Here is a 24525-nt window from a genome sequence, read left to right as displayed (position 1 = left end):
TTTGCGAAATTGTTCAAATGATCATAGTTTTCCCTGTTCTCAGTTTATCTGTTGGGGTAGTGCGACTCTCTTTCGCTCTCTGTCTGCTATCTGTTTGTTAAAGAGTTAAGCAACTGTATGGCAATGGTACTAGAGCCCCTTTTATGAGGGGAAAAAGAGTGAGTAAGGAAGAAAAGGGATAGCTGGGATTAGATGGGGGCAGGGCAGTGGAAAAGGGGTGGAGGTGGGGGATTGTCAGGATATCTGAGCCCAGTAATGGGCCCTGGGGTGTTTTCTGGCCCATAGCATGATGACAGGAAGAGGTAAATAGATGAAAGTCAAGAAGAATGTGTGGAATCTCCTGGAAAGTTTGTTCATTTGTCCCTGTCCTCCCATCCACCCGTCCATTCAGGGTAGCAGTAATGAATAAGAGTAGAAAATACATATAAAAAAAAACGAATCTCTAAATCTGAATAGGGCCGTTTATGATTGATTGATTGATTGATTGACTGATTGTCATATGACATTTTTTGAAAGTCCATTTTTAAAGGACTTTTCCAAATGATTAAATGAAGGATTCACCCAAAAATGACAATTCTGTCATCATTTACTGATCGTTCCAAACCTGTGATGTTTTTTATTTCTTCTGTTGAACACAAATTAAAATATTTTGAAGAATGTTTGGAACTAAACAACATTGCAGCCCATTGACTTCCATTGTATGAAGAAAAAAAAACTATTTCTCAAAATACCTTATTATAAGTAATACCGTATGAGTAATTTTGTGCTTTTGTTTTTTTATTCGTTTTATTTTTGAAATATTTCTATTTAAGTTTGTTATTTTTCATCTAATAATTATATTTTATTTCAATTAATGGAAGCAATTTATTAATAGTTTTACTAATGAACGACATGAGGTTGAGTAATTGACAGAATTTTCATTTTTGAGTGGATCTTTTTAAATGTAAAGGTAATTTTTCTGTGCAATCTGTTTGAGGTTTATGTCATGTAATGCTAATTTGATAGCACTAGCTCTGCTAGCTAAACTATGTAAAATATGTTTATTGACGTTTTTGATATGTAAATATGTAATAAAATGAAACCTTATGATGGTGCAGGACATGCTTCATCAGCATACTGCACAAAACACCGGTTATTCAAATGCTTTTGATAACCACTTTTTCAAGCTAAAAGCTAACTGTGTCAAACTGGGTCAGGAAGTGATCCTAGCATGCGTTTTTTAATTCGGAAATGTCTGTTCCCCTGGTAGCCTGGCTGGGTCTAGTTCAATGTAAAGCCAGTGGAAATAGGGTTTATTTATCCGCATAATGTGGTTGTGCCAGTCTATTAGTGCTACTATATAACTTTTCCTCTATTTAATGCTTTTCTAGTGTCTCTATTTGTCCCCTCTGGAGAGGCACATGGGCTGTAGTACTAAAAGACAGATGATAGAGGACCCAAAACGAAAAGGGGAGGGGAGTTCACTCTATTCATCCATGGGTCTGATAAAGGTCAGCCAACTGTGAACTAGACCTGGATCCTTGCTGTGTGACTGAAGTGTCTCGTTTTCAGAGATCATGTGGACCGATATTTAATTATAACAGGGAATGAGGCTAATTGGGTCTGGCTTTACCCTGGGGGAGTGAAAGAGAAAGAGAGGGAGAAACGGGGCATTAGAGATAGCTGGAGCTGAAGCTGGAGACGCTTGCTAATCTACTCATTCTCACCCGTTAAAGCAGTGGCATCAGGATTTCATGAACACATCCTGCGTGTGTGTGTGTGTGTGTTCCTGTAAAGCACAAGCTAACCTCTGGAAATGGTTTGAGCAATCGGATTTGTAATGAATTTTCACAAATATTTTATTTGGTTTTAATCAATCAGCTATGTAATCTAAAGTACACTACAATAATTAAAATTATTAATATTATGAAAAGTTGTTTATATGATTGCAACATATATTTTTGTCTTGTTTTTGGCTAAAGCTATCTGCATATATTAGCAGAAGAGAAGATGCTTTTTCCCATTGGGTGTTGGGACATGGCTTCCATTAAAATGCCAGTGTAAGTGCAGACAGACCAAACAACACTCTGTCTCTCTTTATCTGTCTATCCTCCCCCCTTTACTTCTCTTCCACTGGTCGCTGATGTCCTTACACCCCACCCCCCTCACACACATACACATAGATGCTCTCACAGTCCAGTCACTCTGTCTTGTTTAGGTAAGTCCACGTAGCCTTGGGCATGGAGGAGTACATTTACTTAACAGACAGAGGGTGGGTTTGGTGTCTGTGTGTTATCTCTGGCATTGCACAGAGAATCTTTAAGTGTGTTGAACCGTTTTGGCTCCATAGGACACACTGGTAACTGCTCCTGCTTTGGCAAAGAGAGGGAGAGGGTCCAAATGAGGGGGTCAGGGTTGAAGTTTGAGCACTGATATCAGGGCATTGGATCATCTGGGTCTCATTTTCCAATTGAACTGCTGTTTGTTTTTTTCTAAACTGCATTGCGTCATAAGCTTAAACACAACAAGAAATCAAATTTTTGATTAATATTATTTATTAATGCATATAATAGAGCTTCTGTGGATGAGCTAATTTTGTTATTTATAGTTTTAGATTTAGTTCATCTGAAGCTTTAGAAACAAACGTAAAAAAACAGACTATATGAATCAAATTAAGTTTCACCTTACAGAAGGTAAATTCAAATGTCTAGTCCATATTTATGACATTATAAGCAATGATACCGGCATTTTCAAGCCTATTTGCTTTAACCAGGGTCTGGTGTGGTACATGAATAAGGCAATAATTGAAAGCTCAGAAGCTGAGGACTGTCAGTGGGAAGATTGTTTATTGAGAGAAGGAGCTTTCAACACCCCCTCTTGAAGCCTTGGATCAAGCTTGTGTCAAAAATGTGGAGTGAGAATGTGTATTTGAGTGGGTGAAGATGGTGTACACTTCAATGAAGCATTGGTGGTTTGCTCCAGATGAGCTCAAGTGTCCGTCTCCGTCGCCCCCCCCCCCCCCCCAATTCAAGAGATGTTCAAAATTAAACCGCCTCATGCTCATCAGTTGTAGAGAGAAGTCTGGAGTTGGCTAGAAAGAATGCAGCAAGCAATGTTTTATTCCTTTAGCATAAAGGAGCTTTCTCTCTCACACACACACACACACACTTCCTTTTTGTCCACAACATTTTCCCCATGAATCCGCTGTCTTTCGATTGCTGTCTTCAGGAAGAAACTATTGAATTTCTGGCCAGAGTCCCACATGTGCCATTGGTTGGCTCAAAAACAACAAACTAATTGTGTGTTTCTGTGTGGGTGGATGGATGTGAGAAAGCTTGTGAGGATCTGTGGGGAATCTCATATTCATCACCTCCTGTTTTTAAGTATGGATAACTCAGTCTCTTGCATTTGGCATTTCATCCTCTTCTTTTTGCCTGTATTAGTGCATTTCATGCTACCAGTTGAGCATGGCAACTTAACATTTTTGTTTGCCTCTTTTCTAGGTGAGTCTGGACTGGGCAAATCCACGCTCATCAATTCCCTCTTTCTGACAGACCTGTACTCCAAAGACTACCCTGGCCCATCTCAGAGGATCAAGAAGACTGTTCAGGTATGCCCTCTTTAGCTGACCTTTAACTCCTGATACCGATCCTCTGGCCTTTCCTTAATCTACCATTTATATATATTAGGCATGCTCTGGTAGTCTGTTACATGGTGTTCGGCCATATACCGATTACATTACTTGCCCACCGTGGTACAGCCCTCATTGGCTTTTTTTATAGAAATAAAAACCATATAGTCCAGTTGGACTGCTCTATATTAGTCTTGCCCGCTCTTTCTTCCCTACCTTTGACCCTTTATCTAGAGCCACCATATGAGCCAAATGCCAAGAGCCAAATGTGATATAGAGAAGCCATGAGGGAGGCTCCTGGGGTCTGATTTCTTAACCTTACCTTGGACCAGGAGTTAGCAACCTTTTTTTTAATGATCAAAGTGCGCCATTCGAGTGGAACTGTGCAGCCTGTTTTCTTGAGTGCCCCCACTGTTGTGCTGCAGGAACCAATTTGTGGTCTGTCCATGGTGAACTTGTTGTCAAAACTGGCTTACATGGTGCTGTAAGCAAGCTGTGCAAGTAAACAAATCCACTCTGCGTTGTACAGACAATTGGGACCAGTTGAGTAGCAAAGTTTTGTAAAATTTTTAAAGTGCTTAGCTTCTTATGCAGCTCATTAGATTAATGCGATAAGGCCCAAGGATACTTCCTTATAGTCGTGCAGGTAATCACATTCATGCACTCAGTGTTGTTTTTTTGCCTCTTCAAGTCCTAGGCTGAATCCAAAATCGCCCCCTAAACCCTCAATCACTGTTCCCTATGTTAATCCACTAATACAGGTCACTTGAACTGAGTGAATGAAAATGAGTGAGTGAATTCAGACAGCCGTTAAGAGTTCATCGGTTGTACACGTTATTGCGGTGCAATGTGGGATAGAATGAGTGCACTCGATAACGTCCACTATGATTTTGGACACCACTACAAATGGCTGTCCCCTCGAATAATGCCATATTTGCGTTCCAATTTCGGATTCATCCCTATAGGCAACCAACACCAGAATGCATTCAGACAGCTGGAGTGCAGAGCACCAGTCAGACTCAAGCAATCACAAACAGATTGCTGCCTTCTGAGAGTTCCAGGCCAGAGCAAATGCTCCCAGACTCACCAGAGGAAAGAGACAGCAGAGTTTTGACCTTATATGGATTTGATAAACAGGGTAAGAACAGATGCTGAGACTAGAACATCAGAAATGGGGGAGGATACACTGCAAAGGGCTTGCGGTATGATGGAGTGACTCAATTGGAGTGTTGTTTAAAGAGGATAGGAGGGGCGATTATGAAGGGGTCTAGATTCCTCTGGAGGCTAGTAGGGTTCAGTAGGAGGTCAAGAATTTTCCCACGAAACCCAACACCCGTCATTGACTTTCCCACCACCCTAGAGATGGGACGGGTTCTGAGGTGGCCCAGCCCTTTCTGGTATCTAAGTGCAGCCACTCTCGTTCCTCTTTTATTATGACAAGCTAACAATCTCTTGTCTTTGCTGCATTCAAGACTAAGTTCACGGTTAAGGTTCGGAACAACGTTGTTTTGAAGCTTGGTTGAGCTTGGATGACATGACAAATACTTTCTGAAGGACTTGGTGGCAATCTTAAAAATAAAATAAAAAATACCCTAATCATGCAAGTACAGCTCCAGTCTACTTGAATGGGGAAAGATCAAAATCTCAAGAACTTGCCTGCCATGATTATTTTGCAATAAACAAATGCCAAATTCTGCTTCTCGAGGGCCACTATACTGCAGAGTGTACTTCAATCCTAATTAAACACACCTGAAACAGTTAATGAAGGTCTTCAGAATTACTAGAAACTTCAGTCACAATTCTGCATGACATTGGCCCTCAAGGAGCAGAATTGGGCACCTCTGCAATAACATGTCAAATGCACCAATAAAACCTGACTTGTATCATATATTTTTCTTCTTTTGCTCAAATTAGGGTGGTCAAATTCATGTGTGTCCTGCAGCCATCGTGTCTAACCCTGTCTCCAATGACCCCCTAAGACCTTGCAGTCCTTCTCCAAGTCCACACTTTTGGTGACGTAATGTCAGATAGATTGTTGGGTAGAAGTCTGCAGTGGAGATCGCATCAGTAAAGGCTCGTGAGCACCCTTCTGAAACCTAAAATGATGACTGGGACACCCTACAGCCTCATAGACTTCACATATACAGTGACTATTGCAAGACCTGCAAGTACACAATAGCCGCATTTACACTGTCAGGCCAAATGCGGGCGTGCTAGTGTGTGCCAGGGCCAGGCGCGTTTCCACTGTCACTTCCGGGGCTTGATCAGAACTCATCGTGGGGTTCCTAGGGGCCAACGGCCAGGGTTTTTCGGGCTTGAGGAGTGGTTTCGAAACAGTGAAAAACAGTTTATCTGAGTCTGGAGACGGCCGCTTGAAGAAATCAGACAAATTATATTGGCTATCACAATTGTGTATTTATTTTGTCTGTCAGTACATCTCATCTCTTTATACCGGTCTGATATCCATGTTTAGCTCGACATATTTCGGGAACTTCCTCTGTTTCTGTAACTGTATTGGGACTGTCACTAGAGAGAGTGCTAAAGCTCCTCAGGTCATATTTTTCGTGGAAAATTTTTATGAATTATTATTCTTTCTAAATGTGATGTAAACATACTGTCCTGTGACTACAAATAAACAGAAACAGACACGACTGAATAAGTACATGTGTTCTCTTTCTTTTGTTTTATATGATATTATGAATTAAGATCAATGTATCACTTATTCTAAAACTGTGGTAAAACATTGATTCTTGGGTTTTAAATCTTTAAGCAAACGACAAAAATGCCAACAAACGGCCGCTTTTATCATGTTCGTTTTGCGATCTCGCTAGTTTCCGGTGATTTCTTTCTGATTCGTTTTCTGATAAAACTTCCATTTGTTAGTGAAGTGATGGGTTTGTGTGACGCTGTTCCAGAGAGGCATATTACAGGCGGGTTTTAGTTAAGCACTTGGTGCTACAGGTCCGAGGCTATTAGCCCGACCCGGCCCGTTGAAAGCCCTGGCTCGCACTGGCCCGATAGTCAAAAAGCGGCTTATCTGTTCACATCTATCATAGTTTGTTGGGATCTTGTTTAGGGTTATTTGCTTTTCTCAGCACTGTGCAGAAACCGTCCAAACACAAACTTCACATCTTACAGTTTGAATGCAACTGTGGCATCTGTCACCCAACATCTAAACAAATCCATTCTCGTTTGGATAGATGATCTAAAACCAAAGGGGCTTTGCTTTGCTGCCGCTGGAATTCAATGGAAGCTTCATCCCAAGGCACCACACAAAACAACTTAAGTTTTAGAGATTTTAGATTTCATCCTGTCACTTGGTGTACGCTTACTCAGACTTCACATTCCCAACATCACTACTTTCACAGATGAAATCTGTCAGACATTTTAATGTTTCCCATGTTCATGCTTTCCTCTTGAGACCATATTTAACTTTCTCTGGCACTGTCCTGGGTGGCAGGATGCCTTTGCGCGATGCACTTGCTCTTGAGTTGTTCCGCCATGAATGCCCGTGGTATAAATTTGTCAGCCTGACCAAAGGACGTGTTGTGATGTGTGGCTGTCTAGTCCTCTGTGGTCAGTTTAGGCAGGACATGGAGACCGCGGTGAGAGTATTTATATTCCAAAACAATCTGCAGTGTTTGTGATAGCAGCCACACAAGGGCCACTCTGGTTGCATTTGAATGAAAGTCTTTACATTTTTGTGGCTTTGTGTTTCTACATTTGAATTCATTTCTTTTTCTGTGTTTTTGCAATCTGAAGTGGCCCGATGTGCCTCATAAACGTCCTAGCATGAGCGAGAATGGAAGTGTTTTATTAAGGTTCACTCCTCTTCTCTTTCCTCCATTGCCCTCGTTTTCTCTTTCTCACTCTTTCTTCTCCTTGAGTCTCTCCTTTCTCTCCTTCCCTCTCTCTCCTCTTTTTGAAGAACTAAGAAAGGTTGTGGTTGTTTTTGTTAGCGAGAAAGTTGCGCACATGTGAATGAGAGTGCAGTTTTAGAAAAAGAAGGTCAGCCAAAAATAACCAGGCCTGTGAGAATAAGCGTTTTTACTGAAAGCAGCTGAAATAACTTCAGGAGATGAAGCTGAAACGACGGAGATGACTATTTCGGTGTCTCATCTCAACTCTGTGTCTCACACATGGCCTAACCTAGAATGCAACTAATGCACATGGTTGCCTCTATTATTAGTTGACTAATGTGAAGATACCAACTAGTTGATTTTGGATACTGACTACTTTAGTTTTTTTTTTTTACTTGATATTTTAAAACTGTAACTGACTAGTTTATTTTTTTATGATTTAAGTTATGATGTTACTATTTGTTGGACAATTAGTTGACTATCATGGCTTATCCCTTGTTAATGCATATCTGTCATTTACCTGCTTTTGTATTAGCTATAAGGCTATAGTGTTCATGATGTTTATGTTCTAGAGCCATCCATTTTTTTTGTAGGCTCACTTTTGGTTTGATGCATTGCAGATGTAAATGTACAAACTGTACAAAACTGTATTAACCTCCACTCCTCCTTAGGGTTAGTTCGCATTAATGTTCTGTCAATGATGTGAATCTGGAACAAACAGGCAAGGTCGCTGTCTCAGGCTATGTCACACATCCTGTTGTGACAATTCTGGTCCTTCTTTCAGGTGGAACAGTCCAAAGTGCTGATAAAGGAGGGGGGCGTTCAGCTCACGCTCACCATCGTCGACACACCAGGCTTTGGAGATGCGGTGGACAACAGCAATTGGTGAGTTCAATTTCAAGGGCCTTTCAGACTCTTGCATAGACGCTGACAGAGACATAAACTCCATTAAATCTCTGACTCATCTCTTCTCCCCTTTTTCAGCTGGCAGCCAGTCATCAACTACATCGACAGTAAGTTTGAAGACTTCCTCAATGCTGAATCCCGAGTAAACAGGAGGCAGATGCCTGACAACAGGGTGCACTGCTGCTTGTACTTCATCGCCCCCTCTGGTCACGGGTGGGTACTGCACCTTCTACAAATGAAGCCTGGCATGAATCAACCAGCTTAAAATAGAAGCACCACACACACATGTCCTGATTTACACATTTTGCACTTTGTTCAGGAGTGGGATGATGTTGGAATGTTGTACGTGAATACTATACAACTGTGGTACAATGAAGGCATCAGAAAACTGATTTGAATGCATTAACGAGTGAAATGGAGAGATGGAGGACATATGAGCACAGATGGAGATGCATACTACCCACACCCATATCCAAAAGCATGACATAATGCCCACTAAACTGGGCCTGACGTATGATAGGCGTTGACATGTTTATTTTTTAAAAATGATTAGCTTATTTGGCTTAGTTTTACTAAGGAAAGGAACGTTTGTCATGACAGAAATAAGATTTGTGATAAAATGTGACTTTTCTTGTGATGCAAGAATGCTTTATATGTTTTAGGGAATATTTATCGCAATATTCTGTACATCATTGAAACATGCATTTAAATTTTTTGGGGATGTTTTTTATTTATCTTTTCAATTCAGCTGTCCATTGTTTTGTGATTTAATGGCATTGGCATGTGGGAACATTCTCTATAATCCTTTAGTGTATAATTCATCATCTACACTCTGAATAGATAAAACAAATCACTGTTTACTTAATATTCACATTCAGTGACCCCGCGGCCCTATGTGTTCAAACAGCCCCGCACATTTTCTTGCGTGGCCTTTTTGAGACGCCACTATGAGGCAACATTCATATCTCTGTGACCTTTGTGTTGCATCTTCAGTCTCGACATTCCTGAAATGTATAAACAGCCCCTCAGCTGGCCCCCAAAGCCACACGAACACACACAAACACAGCTCAGTGTAAAGAACAGCCTCTTTGTCTGGAATCCCAAATGAAAGTGATGCAAAGAGAGACAGAGTAAAGCCCTCATTCCCTCCATGACATAATTTTTCTGGTTTGGAAGGAAACGATGAGAAAACGGTCAGTGTTGTGTGGTGGCTCTGTGCTGACTGTGGCCCCTCTGCGCTGGTCTGTTTATTCATGCCTGTTTCTGGTGTCTGACTTGTTGTTTTTAGTTCTATTGCATTACTTCAAAAGGACATTTTTGTATTTGGTTTATGTGCAAGCTTTGCAGGCTTATCTAATGTTTTACTTCACTTTACTGTTCATTATTTATACATATTATAACATTAAGACCACTGACAGGTTATCTCTTCATCATGTTAGTGGGTGGGATATATTAGGCAGCAAGTGAACATTTTGTCCTCAAAGTTGATGTGTTAGAAGCAGGAAAAATGGGCAAGCATAAGGATTTGAGCGAGTTTGACCAGGGCCAAATTGTGACGGCTAGACAACTGGGTCAGAGCATCTCCAAAACTGCAGCTCTTGTGGGGTGTTCCCGGTCTGCAGTGGTCAGTATATATCAAAAGTGGTCCAAGGAAGGAACAGTGGTGAACCGGAGACAGGGTCATGGGCGGCCAAGGCTCATTGATGCACGTGGGGAGCGAAGGCTGGCCTGTGTGGTCCGATCAAACAGACGAGCTACTGTAGCTCAAATTGCTCAAGAAGTTAAAGCTGGTTCTGATAGAAAGGTGTCAGAATACACAGTGCATCGCAGTTTGTTGCCTATGGGGCTGCATAGGCGCAGACCAGTCAGGGTGCCCATGCTGACCCCAGTCCACCACCGAAAGAGCCAACAGTGGGCATGTGAGCATCAGAACTGGACCACAGAGTAGTGGAAGAAGGTGGCCTGGTCTGATGAATCACGTTTTCTTTTACATCACGTGGATGGCCGGGTGCGCGTGTGTCGCTTATCTGGGGAACACATGGCACCAGGATGCACTATGGGAAGAAGGCAAGCCGGCGGAGGCAGTGTGATGCTTTGAGCAATGTTCTGCTGGGAAACCTCAGGTCCTGCCATCCATGTGGGTGTTACTTTGACACGTACCACCTACCTAAGCATTGTACAGGGCTGTTTTGGCAGCAAAAGGGGAACCAACACAATATTAGGTCATAATGTTATGCCTGATGATCAGTGTATAATTTTTTCCCCCATTGTTTTATATAGTTGTAGTGGTTTCTCTACTTGTAAAACTTTTGCTGCATCATTCATACACTTGGTTGTAAAAGGATTTTACGATATGCCTTATTGCCGTACTACACCTTGTTATACAATAATTAATTGAATCATCTAAATAATAATGCATTAATAAACAGCTACACAAAACAAATATAAAATGTTAGACGCAATTCCATTGTATTCTGAATCTTTTTTTCAGACTGAAGCCTCTTGATATTGAGTTCATGAAGCGTCTGCATGACAAAGTCAATGTCATTCCCCTCATCGCCAAGGCCGATACTCTCACGCCAGAAGAGTGCCAGCTTTTCAAGAAACAGGTGTGTGTTAGTGTGATTTCACATTTTACTGTTAATGATTTACATTTGAAAATTTTTCTTTAAGTATACTACTTTTTTTTTCATCATAAGATTATGAAGGAGATCCAGGAGCACAAAATCAAGATCTACGAGTTTCCCGACACAGAGGACGATGAGGACAGCAAACTGATCCGAAAGATAAAGGTAAAGAGTCAGTCCGTTAACTTAATACAGAGCACGGAAGAAACTGTACATTGTACTAAACTTAAAGTAAAATTATTAAATCGGGAGTGCAGCGGATAATTACAGACAACATTAGTTAATGCATTATGAACTACAAATGTGTATATTTATATTATAACAGTATATTTATACAATAATTAACCAAGATTCAAAGTTTCCCTGACTGTGAGATCTCGGTTCATGTTAGTTATACTCTGAAATATTTAAAATTCTTTAAAATTATATAATTATTATATATTGTTGCTGTCGGGCGGAAACCTCGTATCTCCATATTTAATTTATATCATTACTATTGGTCACCATTTATGTCTGTCTGTGGGTTCTGCAATTATTTAATCAATGATAAGTATTAAAAAGCTTGTGAGTTGATGAAAATGTAATGCGTAACATTTAATGCCTCAGCCCAACGTTGTTTCTCTTGGTCAGCTTGAGGTTATTCTTGACGAGATGCGAATTGCTACAGAACTAATTTAGTTGTCTGATCCGGCCTGATCTGGATCTAAAGTTCAATGCGAATCTACGTTAGACCCCCTGCCATCCGTTCACTTTCCCTGTGTGTGGTCGATACCGACTCTCTGTAATTAACTGCGGTTTGCGCCGACAGGAGAAGATGCCTCTGGCCGTGGTCGGTAGCAACGTGGTGATCGAAGTGAATGGCAGGAAGGTCAGAGGTCGCCAGTACCCCTGGGGTGTGGCAGAAGGTACGTCCTTGCATCAGCATGACCCATATGAGTTTGTCATGTGGACTGCAGCATTTCTAAGGGAATAGGGGTGTTCCAGTGCGCACAAAACAAATGCATGAGCTTGCTTGGATGATCTCCCTCCCAGCTGAGGGATTCTGGAAAAGGGAGGACAACGAGGTATAAGGTTTTCCAAAGAGAAAGACTGTCACCCCTTCTCTTCATCATGGGCCACAAATGACTTGTTGTTGTGGTTTTACTTTCCCCACCTTTTTTTCTTTAGAAATCTCTCCTCCCTGCGAAAGTTTTTCATCTGGAATTGTTGTTGGTGCGCGAGTGTGTGTCTTTTTTCCTCAGTTGTTTACGTGTCATTCTTTCTTTTCTCTTTTTTTCTTTCTGTCTGCTCTATTCCATGACTGACAGAGGGCATTATTGGTAAACAAAACCATTTTTCATTTATCCTCTCTTCGTTAAGGCCTCCCCCTCCTTCCTCTTTCACCTTTTTGCTGCTCTGAAACTTTGCTGATTGTCAGATGTGTGCTCTATCCATAGTTATGGAGAAACCTATAAGCTGCAGCCCCCATAGAAAATAGAGCAGCGCTGCTCTCTAACATGTTTATATGTTCTTAATTACCCTACATGTAGGGCTGGACGATATATAGCAAGCAATTATATCTCAGTATTTTACAGTCTTTTGATGATGCATTTTAATAAAGTAAAATGAAGTAAAATATAAATTTGAAAATGAATGTTAAAAACTCAAATTATTATATTGTGGCATGAAAGTATTTTGCTCTCCAATGCTGCATTTATTTGATATTGTTAAATTATTAAAAAAAAGTTTTCTACATATATAATTATTCCTGTGATGGCAAAGCTGAATTTTCAGCATTCACGTGAGCCTTCAGAAATCATTCTAATATGCTAAACATTTCTTATTATTAGCAATGTTGTAAATAGTTGTGCTGCTTAATATTTTTGTGATAATTTTTTTTTTCTTTGAATTCAAAAGAAAAGCGTTTATTTGACATTGTTACATAAAAACTAGTGCTGTCAAATCGATTAATTGCATCTTACATAAGTTAGTGTTTATATAATGTGTGTGTGTGTATATATATTATATTAATAAGTGTGTGTGCGTGTCTGTGTATATACATGTACACACACACACATTATGTAAACAAACTACAGCTCGATTTAATCGATTTGACAGCACTAATAAATGGGTCAATGACATGTATTTTTTTTGTGTCCGAATTCATTATTTTCCTAAAAAAAAATTAAATAAATACGTCACATATCAAATTGATCTAGAATATTTCCTTAATAAGATACTCTTTAAAACATTTTTTAAATTCTATTGACTTTTTGAGTTGTGGTGTTTCAAAGACCTAAAATGTCAGATGGTGCGACCAGCAAATTTACATTAAAAGTATCAATTCCCACTGCAATTGCAAAATGAAATGAGAAATATAAATGTAAACCATTATATAATGTATTAAAAAAAAAATTGTGTTCTGAACACAGAAAAGTGTCAGCTTATATGAATTGGACTAAAAGGGCAATACATAGAAAAGGGAAAGGGAATTTACCATGTGATATGCATTTTACAATGATTCATATGTATATTGTATATGTATTATTTTAAATGTATATATGGTCGCACTACCTGACATTTTCTGGGTGGTAAAATCAGAAATCTTGTTTAATAAGGAATTAATGCTGTCTTAAAAGCTGTAAAACCAATATGAATCAACACCATACATTTTTTGGACAAAAATGCATTTTAAAACTTTTTCTTAAAATTATAATTTTTTTATCTTAATATTTTTTTTTTTTTCTTATTTGTGATTGACCCAAATATATTATATTATAAATATAATCAATTTGAGTTTTTGAAAAGATTTTATACACACACACACACACACACACACACACACACACACACACACACACACACATGTACAGTGAGGAAAATAAGTATTTGAACACCCTGCTATTTTGCAAGTTCTCCCACTTAGAAATCATGGAGGGGTCTGAAATTGTCATCGTAGGTGCATGTCCACTGTGAGAGACATAATCTTAAAAAAAAAATCCAGAAATCACAATGTATGATTTTTTAACTATGTATTTGTATGATACAGCTGCAAATAAGTATTTGAACACCTGAGAAAATCAATGTTAATATTTGGTACAGTAGCCTTTGTTTGCAATTACAGAGGTCAAACGTTTCCTGTAGTTTTTCACCAGGTTTGCACACACTGCAGGAGGGATTTTGGCCCACGCCTCCACACAGATCTTCTCTAGATCAGTCAGGTTTCTGGCCTGTCGCTGAGAAACACGGAGTTTGAGCTCCCTCCAAATATTCTCTATTGGGTTTAGGTCTGGAGACTGGCTAGGCCACGCCAGAACCTTGATGTGCTTCTTACAGAGCCACTCCTTGGTTATCCTGTCTGTGTGCTTCGGGTCATTGTCATGTTGGAAGACCCAGCCTCGACCCATTTTCAATGCTCTAACTGAGGGAAGGAGGTTGTTCCCCAAAATCTCGCAATACATGGCCCCGGTCATCCTCTCCTTAATACAGTGCAGTCGCCCTGTCCCATGTGCAGAAAAACACCCCCAAAGCATGATGCTACCACCCCCATGCTTCACAGTAGGGATGGTGTTCTTGGGATGGTACTCATCATTCTTCTTCCTCCAAACACGTTTAGTGGAATAATGACCAAAAAGTTCTATTTTGGTCTCATCTGACCACATGACTTTCTCCCATGACTCCTCTGGATCATCCAAATGGTCATTGGCAAACTTAAGACGGGCCTGGACATGTGCTGGTTTAACCCTTTCATGCATGCATTATGGAAAACATTATCTAGATTTTTTTTAAATTCTTTTTATTACTGTAATATGATGCTAAAATTTAAATCCATTTTAATTTTTACAAAATTCAGTTTTATTTAAAAATTATTTAACTGTCCACGTATGTGGACACCATGCATCAAAGGCGTAAAATGGGACAAAAAGCCACAGATGACAATATGGAATATTGTGCTTTTATGATGTAATTTTATGCTATGCATAACAGCTCAGATATTTAAAACATTAATATTACAATATAACAACGATAAAACACAGAGTGTAGGAACTATAATGCTAGTTACATATATGTGGAAACCTAATAGCAATATGGGTTGGGCTTTGCTGGCATACACTCCTCATCAGTGCGGTCACTGTCACACACACTGTCCTCTGGGATATTCTCTGTTATTCTGGACTGAGTGATTGACCTGTGCTGTCCCTGTTTGGTAGGCAAAATGCAAATTTGTCTCGGTATGTATGTGTAAAGTTGCCATTTAATGCCATAATATGTCACTTTTAATGGTTATTTATGTTGATATATTTGTTAAATGTCTGTTTTGTTACAATATAAGACAATTCAAAACATATTTGCAAAAACAGAACACATATACTAGCAGGTTACAGAAATCAGACTTTATGCAATCTGACTCCACTGTTGCATGACAGTTAGTTTTTGGTGTATAAAAAAAACATTTTACTCTAAAATTTAGTTTTTAAAATACTAACATATTCATCATACTTTACTGTACATACTAATATTTTTTTAGCTCAATTGACCTCCTTATGTAAAAGTTTTTCACAGATATGCCTGGGGCATTTGGCACATGGCTATCGCTGTCAGCCATCTTGGATTAATGATGTCATCAAGCAATGAATATTTGGGTTACAAGACAGTAGCCATTGTTAAAATATTGCTGTCAATCTACTGACACTGCCCTCAAGTGGTTTGGAGAGAATTACCAAGATTAATGAACCCTAAATGGAGTTAAATTAACTGTCCCCAAATGTGGACACCATGCATGAAAGGGTAGGGTAACCTTCCGTGCCATGCATGATTTCAAACCATGACGTCTTAGTGTATTACCAACAGTAACCTTGGAAACGGTGGTCCCAGCTCTTTTCAGGTCATTGACTAGCTCCTCCGTGTAGTTCAGGGCTGATTTCTCACCTTTCTTAGGATCATTGTGACCCCACGAGGTGAGATCTTGCATGGAGCCCCAGTCCGAGGGAGATTGACAGTCATGTTTAGCTACTTCCATTTTCTAATGATTGCTCCAACAGTGGACCTTTTTTCACCAAGCTGCTTGGCAATTTCCCCGTAGCCCTTTCCAGCCTTGTGGAGGTGTACAATTTTGTCTCTAGTGTCTTTGGACAGCTCTTTGGTCTTGGCCATGTTAGTAGCTGGATTCTTACTGATTGTATGGGGTGGACAGGTGTCTTTATGCAGCTAACAACCTCAAACAGGTGCATCTAATTTAGGATAATAAATGGAGTGGAGGTGGACATTTTAAAGGCAGACTAACAGGTCTTTGAGGGTCAGAATTCTAGCTGATAGACAGGTGTTCAAATACTTGCAGCTGTATCATACAAATAAATAGTTAAAAAATCATACATTGTGATTTCAGGATATTTTTTTTTTTTTAGATTATGTCTCTCACAGTGGACATGCACCTACGATGACAATTTCAGACCCTTCCATGATTTCTAAGTGGGAGAACTTAATAGCAGGGTGTTCAAATGCTTATTTTCCTCACTATATATATATATATATATATATATATATATATATATATATATATACACCACACACACACACAATTTTTTATTATGTTTATTCATATTTACCAATGTGGCAATGTTAATAAGCAGCAATGTTTACCTACTGATATTTTGTGAATCAGACGAGGAGGGAACACAAAGCTAGCCAACTTGGACAGTCTAGGAAACACAACTGACTAAATAAAATTGTGACTATCTGAATATTTATGATGTTGCCTAATTTGATATGGCCAACAAAATCATTGCGAATACATCATACATATTTGATATATCATCCAGCCCTAATCTTATTTTTAAACAAAACCTTGCATTCGACATGCATGCCTCCCATTACTTATTTCCAACTTCCATTTAGGATTAAATAAATTGAGGGGTACAAAAGGCGCAATGGGTCCGGGGTCAATCTTTTTTTTTTTCCTGTTACATACATCATTTTTTATTATAATATTTTGACATCATCATTTATAAGCATTTTTGCCTCGGAACTCTGATGCGGGTTTGACTGAGTGCTAATGTTTCCATCCTAACCTCTGATCAACACTATTCTAACATATGATCCAATATATGGGACATGTTTTTGAGGCACCATTCATACCTGTCAGCATCAGGAGTTTGCTGTTTTGCTGTCCCATCAAAAAAGAAATGACAAATCCCATGATCCCTTTAGACATAAGACTCCACCTCCTGCCCCACCCCTAGCTCCATTTGGCTGGTATCTCTGCTTGTCATCGCTATGCCATGTAACCCTTCCTACAACACACCATTTTTAGACTTAGTAGCCCATAAATCACAGGCTGAGTGGGGGTTCCTACAGGAAAGACTTTAGTCCCGCCCCTCCAACTGCTCTCTCACAGGTAGGTGGTTGTAGCAGATGATTGACACGTGGGGCAGTCAATCAGAATGAGTTCTCCGTATAGGTAAGGTTCTCGCTTGGTAAAGCATCGTAGGACTCTATAACTGTGCAGGTTAGACTTGCAGAAGAACTTTCATCCTTTAACCATCTGTCAGAAACCAGTGTCTCTGGTCCTTTTCCAGAATCCCATGTGACGACAGCGATGTTTGATCATACATACCTGTGTATGATCACATAACAGCGGTCTGAACTGCTAACCTGTTGTTTATTTTTGTGACTATTTAACCTTTTTAGCATTTTCAGTTTGGTATCTAAATACTAAATTGTGTTTTCTTTTAATTGACAACAACTGACATGTGTTTTTTTTATTTTTCATTTGTCTGATGTTGTTAAATTTATGTTCCGTCAACAAACTCAGTGTCTGATCCTGTTTGCTTTTAAATGTTTAATTTCTCTCCTGTATTATGTCTGTTTTTAAATATTGTAAAAGTTAGGGATGCACTGATATTAAAATTCTGGCTGATATGATAAGCACATTCATTATTTTCATGTTAAGCTTGAAAATTAATAAATGTCTAGTAGTATAATTCTATACTATTTTGCCTTAATAAATACTCAAATTAAGTATGATGCTAAAAGTGAATTATCACAACATTATATTGTACAGTATGAAAGTTTTGAGAAATATTAAAGATTACATTTAACACTGTTATTAAAGTTTTTGTTTTTAAATATTTACACGGTCTAAATGTAAAAATATTGGAAATGAGCATGCGCAATCAAGTATACACTATTGATAAGTTTAAAAAATCATTGGTCGATAACCGGTATGGTATTGGAATATCATGCATCCCTACTAAAAATTTGTTCCAGTCTCATCATACATCCACAAAAATAATGCATTTCATGTCGACTTTTATTGTTACATGTAACAATTTTACTGCATTATATGTTGTAGTCCTACACGTGAATACGTAAAAATTTGTATTTTCACATTTTAAATGAAATCTAAAAAATGACTTTCAGGAATTTTAAAGTTTTGAAGGGTTTGGAAGTCCTTCTGATGATGTTATTGGGCTAAAACATCTATTTCTTCTTGTTTCAGTGGAGAACGGTGAGCACTGTGACTTCACGGTCCTGAGGAATATGCTTATCAGGTGAGATGAGATTGTTTTGAACTAATACTGTGTCCTCACAGGTTTCCAGCATGAAGTCGTTTATAAAGTAAAATACTGAGGATGCCGATACAGTGCCTCCACTAATATTGGCACCCTTGGTAAATATGAGCAAAGGCGGCTGTGAAAATAAATCTGCATTGTTTATCCTTTTGATCTTTCATTAAAAAAACTGCACACAATTCTAACCTTTCATTGAAGTAAAAGTGGGGGGAAATATCATTATGAAATAAATGTTTTTCTTTAGTTCACGCTGGCCACAATTATTGGTACCCAATTATTGCAGCGGCCTTTTCCCACTATAGCAGCTCTGAGTTTTCTCCTATAATGAATTTGGCAGAGGTGGTAAGTAATGAAGTAAAAATACTTTGTTACATTACTTAAGTATTTTTTTCGGGGATCTGTACTTTACTTGAGTATGTTTTATTTGCATCTACTTTCACTCTTACTCCACTACAATATTAAAGCCAAAGTTTACTTTTTACTCCAATACATTTCCCCATGCCCGCTCCAAGTATTTATTACACTTGCTTTCCAAACCAACAAAAAAACGTGGGTGCAGGAGAGAATCAAGCTAGTAAGCTGGTTCTCCCCGCATGCTGTCGATCAGTCATGGATGATCCAGTCGGGGCTAGACTTGGAAAAGCTGACTAGGTTTGCCACACTAACGTTAGCTCAGTGTTTCCCAAACTTTTTTCTTTCGCGGCACACTATGAAAGCATCTGTAACACTTTACAATACGTGTGCACTACTATGCATTAATTCATGCATAACTAATGCACAGATGATCATGAGTTAATGTGTTACTCATGAAGAACCAAATCATTTATTAATGATCACTGCATCAGCAACTAATGAACATTATATATGATTAATATGTTAAGTAATACATGCATTTCTATTAATTAAATATGACAATGTATTAATTCCCTAATAACATATTATATTAACTAATAAATGTAAATTAATCTGTTAATTATCACAATGGGTCAAAGCCATTTATTTCAATATCCAGTTGTCTGCTTTAATTAATCATTAGATAACGATTTTGCAAAGGTTTCATTATGTCATGACTTCACTTTTTGAGGCACATCACTATTAACTAATTGTTAAATTAGTTAATAGTATCTTGCACATCTTCTTTTTGATGCAGCTAATGTTATGGAGCATGTCTATTTTAAGTTCAACCCCTATACTGTGTTAAGGTGCATCATTGTCTCTTATGATTGCAAATCTTACAAATTCTTAATTGCAGTATCTAATCTTATAATTTGTTCAATTAAAGCATTGCATATCACTCCCAAAACAATTGATCTGCTAAATTATTGATATTTACAGTTAATTTGAATATTTACTTTTTACTTTCGGTACTTGAGTATGTTTTCAATTTGATACTTTTGTACTTTTACTCAAGTGATGTTTAAATGGAGGACTTTCTACTTTTACTGGAGTAATTTTTTTTTTTGGTATATATACTTTTACTCGAGTATAACTTTTGAGTACTTTTACCACCCCTGGAATTTGGTGAACACCTGACAAGAGCTCAGAGACCATTCCTCCATACAGAGTCTCTCCAGATCCTTCAGATTCCCAGCTCCATGTTGGTGCTTCTTCTCTTCAGTTCACCCCACTCATTTTCTATAGGGTTCAGGTCAGGGAACTGGGACGTCCATGGCAGAAGCTTAATTTTGTGCTCAGTGACAAATTTGTGTGTTGATTTTGATGTTTGTTTTGGATCGTTGTCCTGATGGAAGATTGAACCATGGCCCGTTATAAGAATTCTAGCAGAGGCCGTCAGGTTTTGATTTTTTTTATCTGTTGGTATTTGCTAGAATCCAAGATCCCATGTATCTGAACAAGATAAGCAAATAAATAGGCCCATCTGGTGGGTTTGCTGGCAAAAAGCTCTTTTTATAGTTTCATCTGACCATAGAATCTGGTCCCTTTTGAAGTTCCAGTCTGACAACTGAATATGCTGGAGTTTGTTTTTGGGTGAGCGAGGAGGATTCTTCTTGAAACCCTCCCAAACAACATGTGGTGAGTTCAACAATCTATTGCTGCACATCAGAACTATATTCTTTGGTTTTACTCATTGCGTAGCCTGACGTCGTCATACTCAATTCTAGTCAGAATTTGAGTCTGATACTGCTCCGTTGGGCTGTGATTATGGGGCGTGTTTCAACCGAACCAGGAAAGACCTCCATTGGATAGACCTACAACCAATCAGAGCAACGGAGTGACGCATAACGTTAGTTGTCAAATGTCAACAGAACTCGTCTGCACTGTGTTGTCAAGTCCGCAGGTTTTTCCATGTCTGCGGGTTGAAGCGACCCCACTTATGTGATTTACAGACCCAGGAATGCGAATTTAAGCAGGCAGCCCTGCCAAAATAACACATATTTTACCCCCCAAATGCCATTTATTTTCCGGAGAACCCCCCGGAAAGCTATTGGGCTTGTTTTTGGCTAGTTTTGAGTAGCAATTGGGCGGGTTTTGTTGTAAAAACTTGGCAACCCTGTCTGCCTGCACACTGGAATAAGTAACGTTAGAAGAAAAAGAGTGTAAACGATCTTTGCCGGTGTTGTAAAAAAATAATTTAAGGATACACAGAGTACTTACCAACACGATCATCATTTCTGAGAGAAATAGTAAAGGTGAATGCATATACGAACAAGTTCTCCTTTAGGATTAGAACAAATTCAACCCAAGCGCCTTTGATGACGTGGATGATTACGTTACTGTATATCATCTGTCCATCATCGTCTAAAGCCCGCCCTGACAATTTATTTGGTCCGAACAGTTTCTGTTCGGGCATAATTACTCCTCTACGAATCAAGTCTAGACCGAACTGCCCGAGTTAAAATGTTGTGGGCGGGGCTAAGTTCGGCTGGCATCCAGGCTACTCATTGTGATGAATGATTAATGGAATTTGGCCTTTGTGTTTCCTCATATTTATATCCTGTCATGGCTGGACAATTTCAAAACGTAAATATGAATGGGATACTGCAGAGATATTTTACTCATAAGAATCTCTAGGGGTGCCAATAGTTGTGGTCAACATGCATTGGAGAAAAACATTTCATAATGTAACCCCCCAACTGTTTTATTTCAATGAAAGGTAATAATTTTTGAATAAAAGATCAAAAGGATAATCAATACAGATTTATTTTCACAGCCGCCTTTGGTTGTATTATATTATTGGAGGGCACTGTAATTTATTTTTCTAATAAAATGCATGTTACATTTCTTTGTTAGAGTTTTAACCTGTCATCTAACTGTCCATTGCTGTTCTAGGACTCACATGCAGGACCTGAAGGACGTGACCAATAATGTTCACTATGAAAACTACCGCAGCAAGAAACTAGCAGCCGTCACCTGCAACGGGGTCGATGCCACCAAGAACAAAGGCCAGCTAACAAAGTACGAGAACAGTTTTATTTTTTGTTCAAATTTTGAACAAACATAAGCTATGATTCCATCAACCTATTTTTATGCAAATGTTGTGTTTATGCAACAACAAACTCTTGTGACTTTGCCTCAAAAGCGGATGTGATTTGCATTACTGGACTAACCAGTGGAACAATTTCATTACACAGCATCTCAAATGTTGGTTTGGTCATTCTGAAACACTTGAGCCAATGTTTGCCATCAAAATGGTTGTGTACAATGACCTCCCAGAATTCACGATTGCATTCTCAAACACCAGGCAATCGAACGGCTGCTAACATGGCAACGTTTATTGCGTTTCTTCTGCGTGCTCTGAAGTGCAAGTGTTTTATGGTGCACGAAAGAAGAGCCACAGTGGCCACATCTTTCATTTTATTACAGATAATTTGCACCAATTTCCCAGGAAGTGACGATTTTGCTCCCTTAAACGCATGGGATAGAAACAGTACTTTATTCGCGAATGTTTTTTGCGATTATTCCAATTTTATTCATGTTTTTTTAATCAAAATAACTCTTCTTTGATGATGTGTTTCCTGGCATGAGGGCGGGAAAACCTGTCACTCACATGAGATCACGGCAATAGCAAACCTCAATAAGCCAATGAATCCAATCGATTTCCCATGGACAAAATCAAGTTTCACTCGGATATTCACAATAGGGAAGAAAAGACTATCGCAGCTTCCGTTTCATGTTGAAGTTAAAACATCTAGTCTTAACATTTAAAAAAGTTCCTTGTTGCAATGTCATTCTTGTAGGAGTCCCTTGGCCCAGATGGAGGAGGAAAGGAGGGAGCATGTGATGAAGATGAAGAAGATGGAGACAGAGATGGAGCAAGTCTTTGAGATGAAGGTCAAAGAAAAGAAGCAAAAACTGAAGGACTCTGAGGCAGAGGTGTGTATGTGTTCGGTTTCTAGTTACAATTAACATGGAATATCACAAATACTCAACTGAGTTCATCCCTGTGCTTCCTCGATGCAGTTGGAACGGCGTCACGAACAGATGAAGAAGAATCTAGAAGCTCAGTATAAAGAGCTAGAGGAGAAGAGACGCCAGTTTGAGGAGGAAAAAGTCAACTGGGAGGCACATCAACGCATCCTGGAGCAGCAGAAACTTGATGCATCAAAGTGAGACTTCCTCTGTTCTTTCATCTCAATTCCTCGGTGCCCTGCTTTCTCTCTCTTAAAAGAGTCTTTCTGTAACTCTCTGCATTATTCAGTCACTAAATAATGCAGTTAGCAAGGGGGAAAATGTTTTTTAAAATAAGGAACTGCACTCATGTATCGAAGTAAATTCAAGCACGCTTATAATCAAAAATCTGGACCACATTGAAAATCTGGAATTCATAATTAAATGTTAACCAGGTAATAGTGTTAGTGTTTTTTTTTTAAGTAATACAAAATCTAATTGTTTTTAAATTTATTGAATTTTAATTATTTTAATAAAAATAAAATTTGTATTAACTTTATGTTTAATACATTTAATAAAAGGTATGATTAAAAATGAATTTAGAATTCAAAGATATTCTGCATATTGTGGTTTATATCTTTTCTAAACTCACTTTCAAAATAATTGATTACTATTATACATTTATTATACAAGATTTGGGGTCGGTAAGATTTTTTTTTTTTATGCTCATATCAAGGCTGCATTTATTTAATTAAAATACTCAAATAAAAATACATAAAATCATTTTTATTCAAATATTTAGTCCTGTGATGTAAAGCTGAATTTTCAGCATCATCACTCCAGTCTTCAGTGTCACATGATCCTTCAGAAATCATTCTAAAATGCTGATTTACTGCAAAAAAGACACTTTTTTAATTTTTTCAATGTTGGAAACAGTTGTGCTGCTTAATATATTTATGGAAACGTGATGCATTAGAAATAGGATTTTTTTTACTGTCCCTTTTTGATCAATGTATGGTGTCCTTGCTGAATAAAATAATGAATTTCTTTTAAAGTTTCAAAGTTTTGAAGGGTAGTGTATATTATCGCCAACAGATCAATACACAATAAAAGCAGTGGCATAATAGGAATAGTATTAATTATAAAAACTGAAATGGGAAAATATTAATAATTACAATAAAGTTACAATAGCTTTAAAGGTGCACTGTGTAAATTTTAGCAACATCTAGTGGTGAGGTTGCGAATTGCAACCACCCACCGCTCACCCCTCCCTTTCAAAGCACATAGAGAAGCTACGGTGGCCGACACAGGACAAAGATGTCGTTGTCTGAGACAGCAAAGAGTAGCTAGCGCTCTGTAGAGAAGTTTGTCCGTTTAGGGCTACAGTAGAAACATGGCGGCACAAAATGGCGTCTTCACTGTCAGGGGACCCGCTGTGTATGTAGATAGAAATGGCTCATTCTAAGGTAATAAAAACATAACGGTTGATTATCTAAGGTCTTTATACACCACTGAAAACATAGTTATGTATATTATATTGCATTTCTGTCAATAGATCCTCATAAATATTACACACTGCACCTTTACCTAATATTTTACTCTTGTCTTATTAAATTTACATT

General features: G+C 38.5%; 1 protein-coding gene across 4 annotated transcripts in view; it reads left to right on the top strand.

The window, feature by feature from the left end:
* The window catches only part of septin15 (septin 15), a 40103-nt gene that overhangs the window by 13998 nt on the left and 1580 nt on the right, over positions 1-24525 (top strand). For all 4 annotated transcript variants that reach the window (XM_079808956.1, XM_079808957.1, XM_079808954.1 and 1 more), the window contains exons 3-12: positions 3483-3589; positions 8255-8355; positions 8455-8589; positions 10868-10985; positions 11076-11168; positions 11812-11908; positions 18481-18532; positions 21845-21970; positions 22753-22888; positions 22976-23121. In XM_079808956.1, the coding sequence (XP_079665082.1) occupies positions 3483-3589; positions 8255-8355; positions 8455-8589; positions 10868-10985; positions 11076-11168; positions 11812-11908; positions 18481-18532; positions 21845-21970; positions 22753-22888; positions 22976-23121 (1111 nt within the window). The remainder of the gene's footprint in view (positions 1-3482; positions 3590-8254; positions 8356-8454; positions 8590-10867; positions 10986-11075; positions 11169-11811; positions 11909-18480; positions 18533-21844; positions 21971-22752; positions 22889-22975; positions 23122-24525) is intronic.

The sequence above is a fragment of the Gobio gobio genome, assembly GCF_949357685.1.
Source record: "Gobio gobio genome assembly, chromosome: 25".
NCBI classification, from domain to species: Eukaryota; Metazoa; Chordata; class Actinopteri; order Cypriniformes; family Gobionidae; genus Gobio; species Gobio gobio.
Note: the sequence above shows the minus strand (reverse complement) of the source record. Positions and strands in the feature narration are given on the sequence as shown.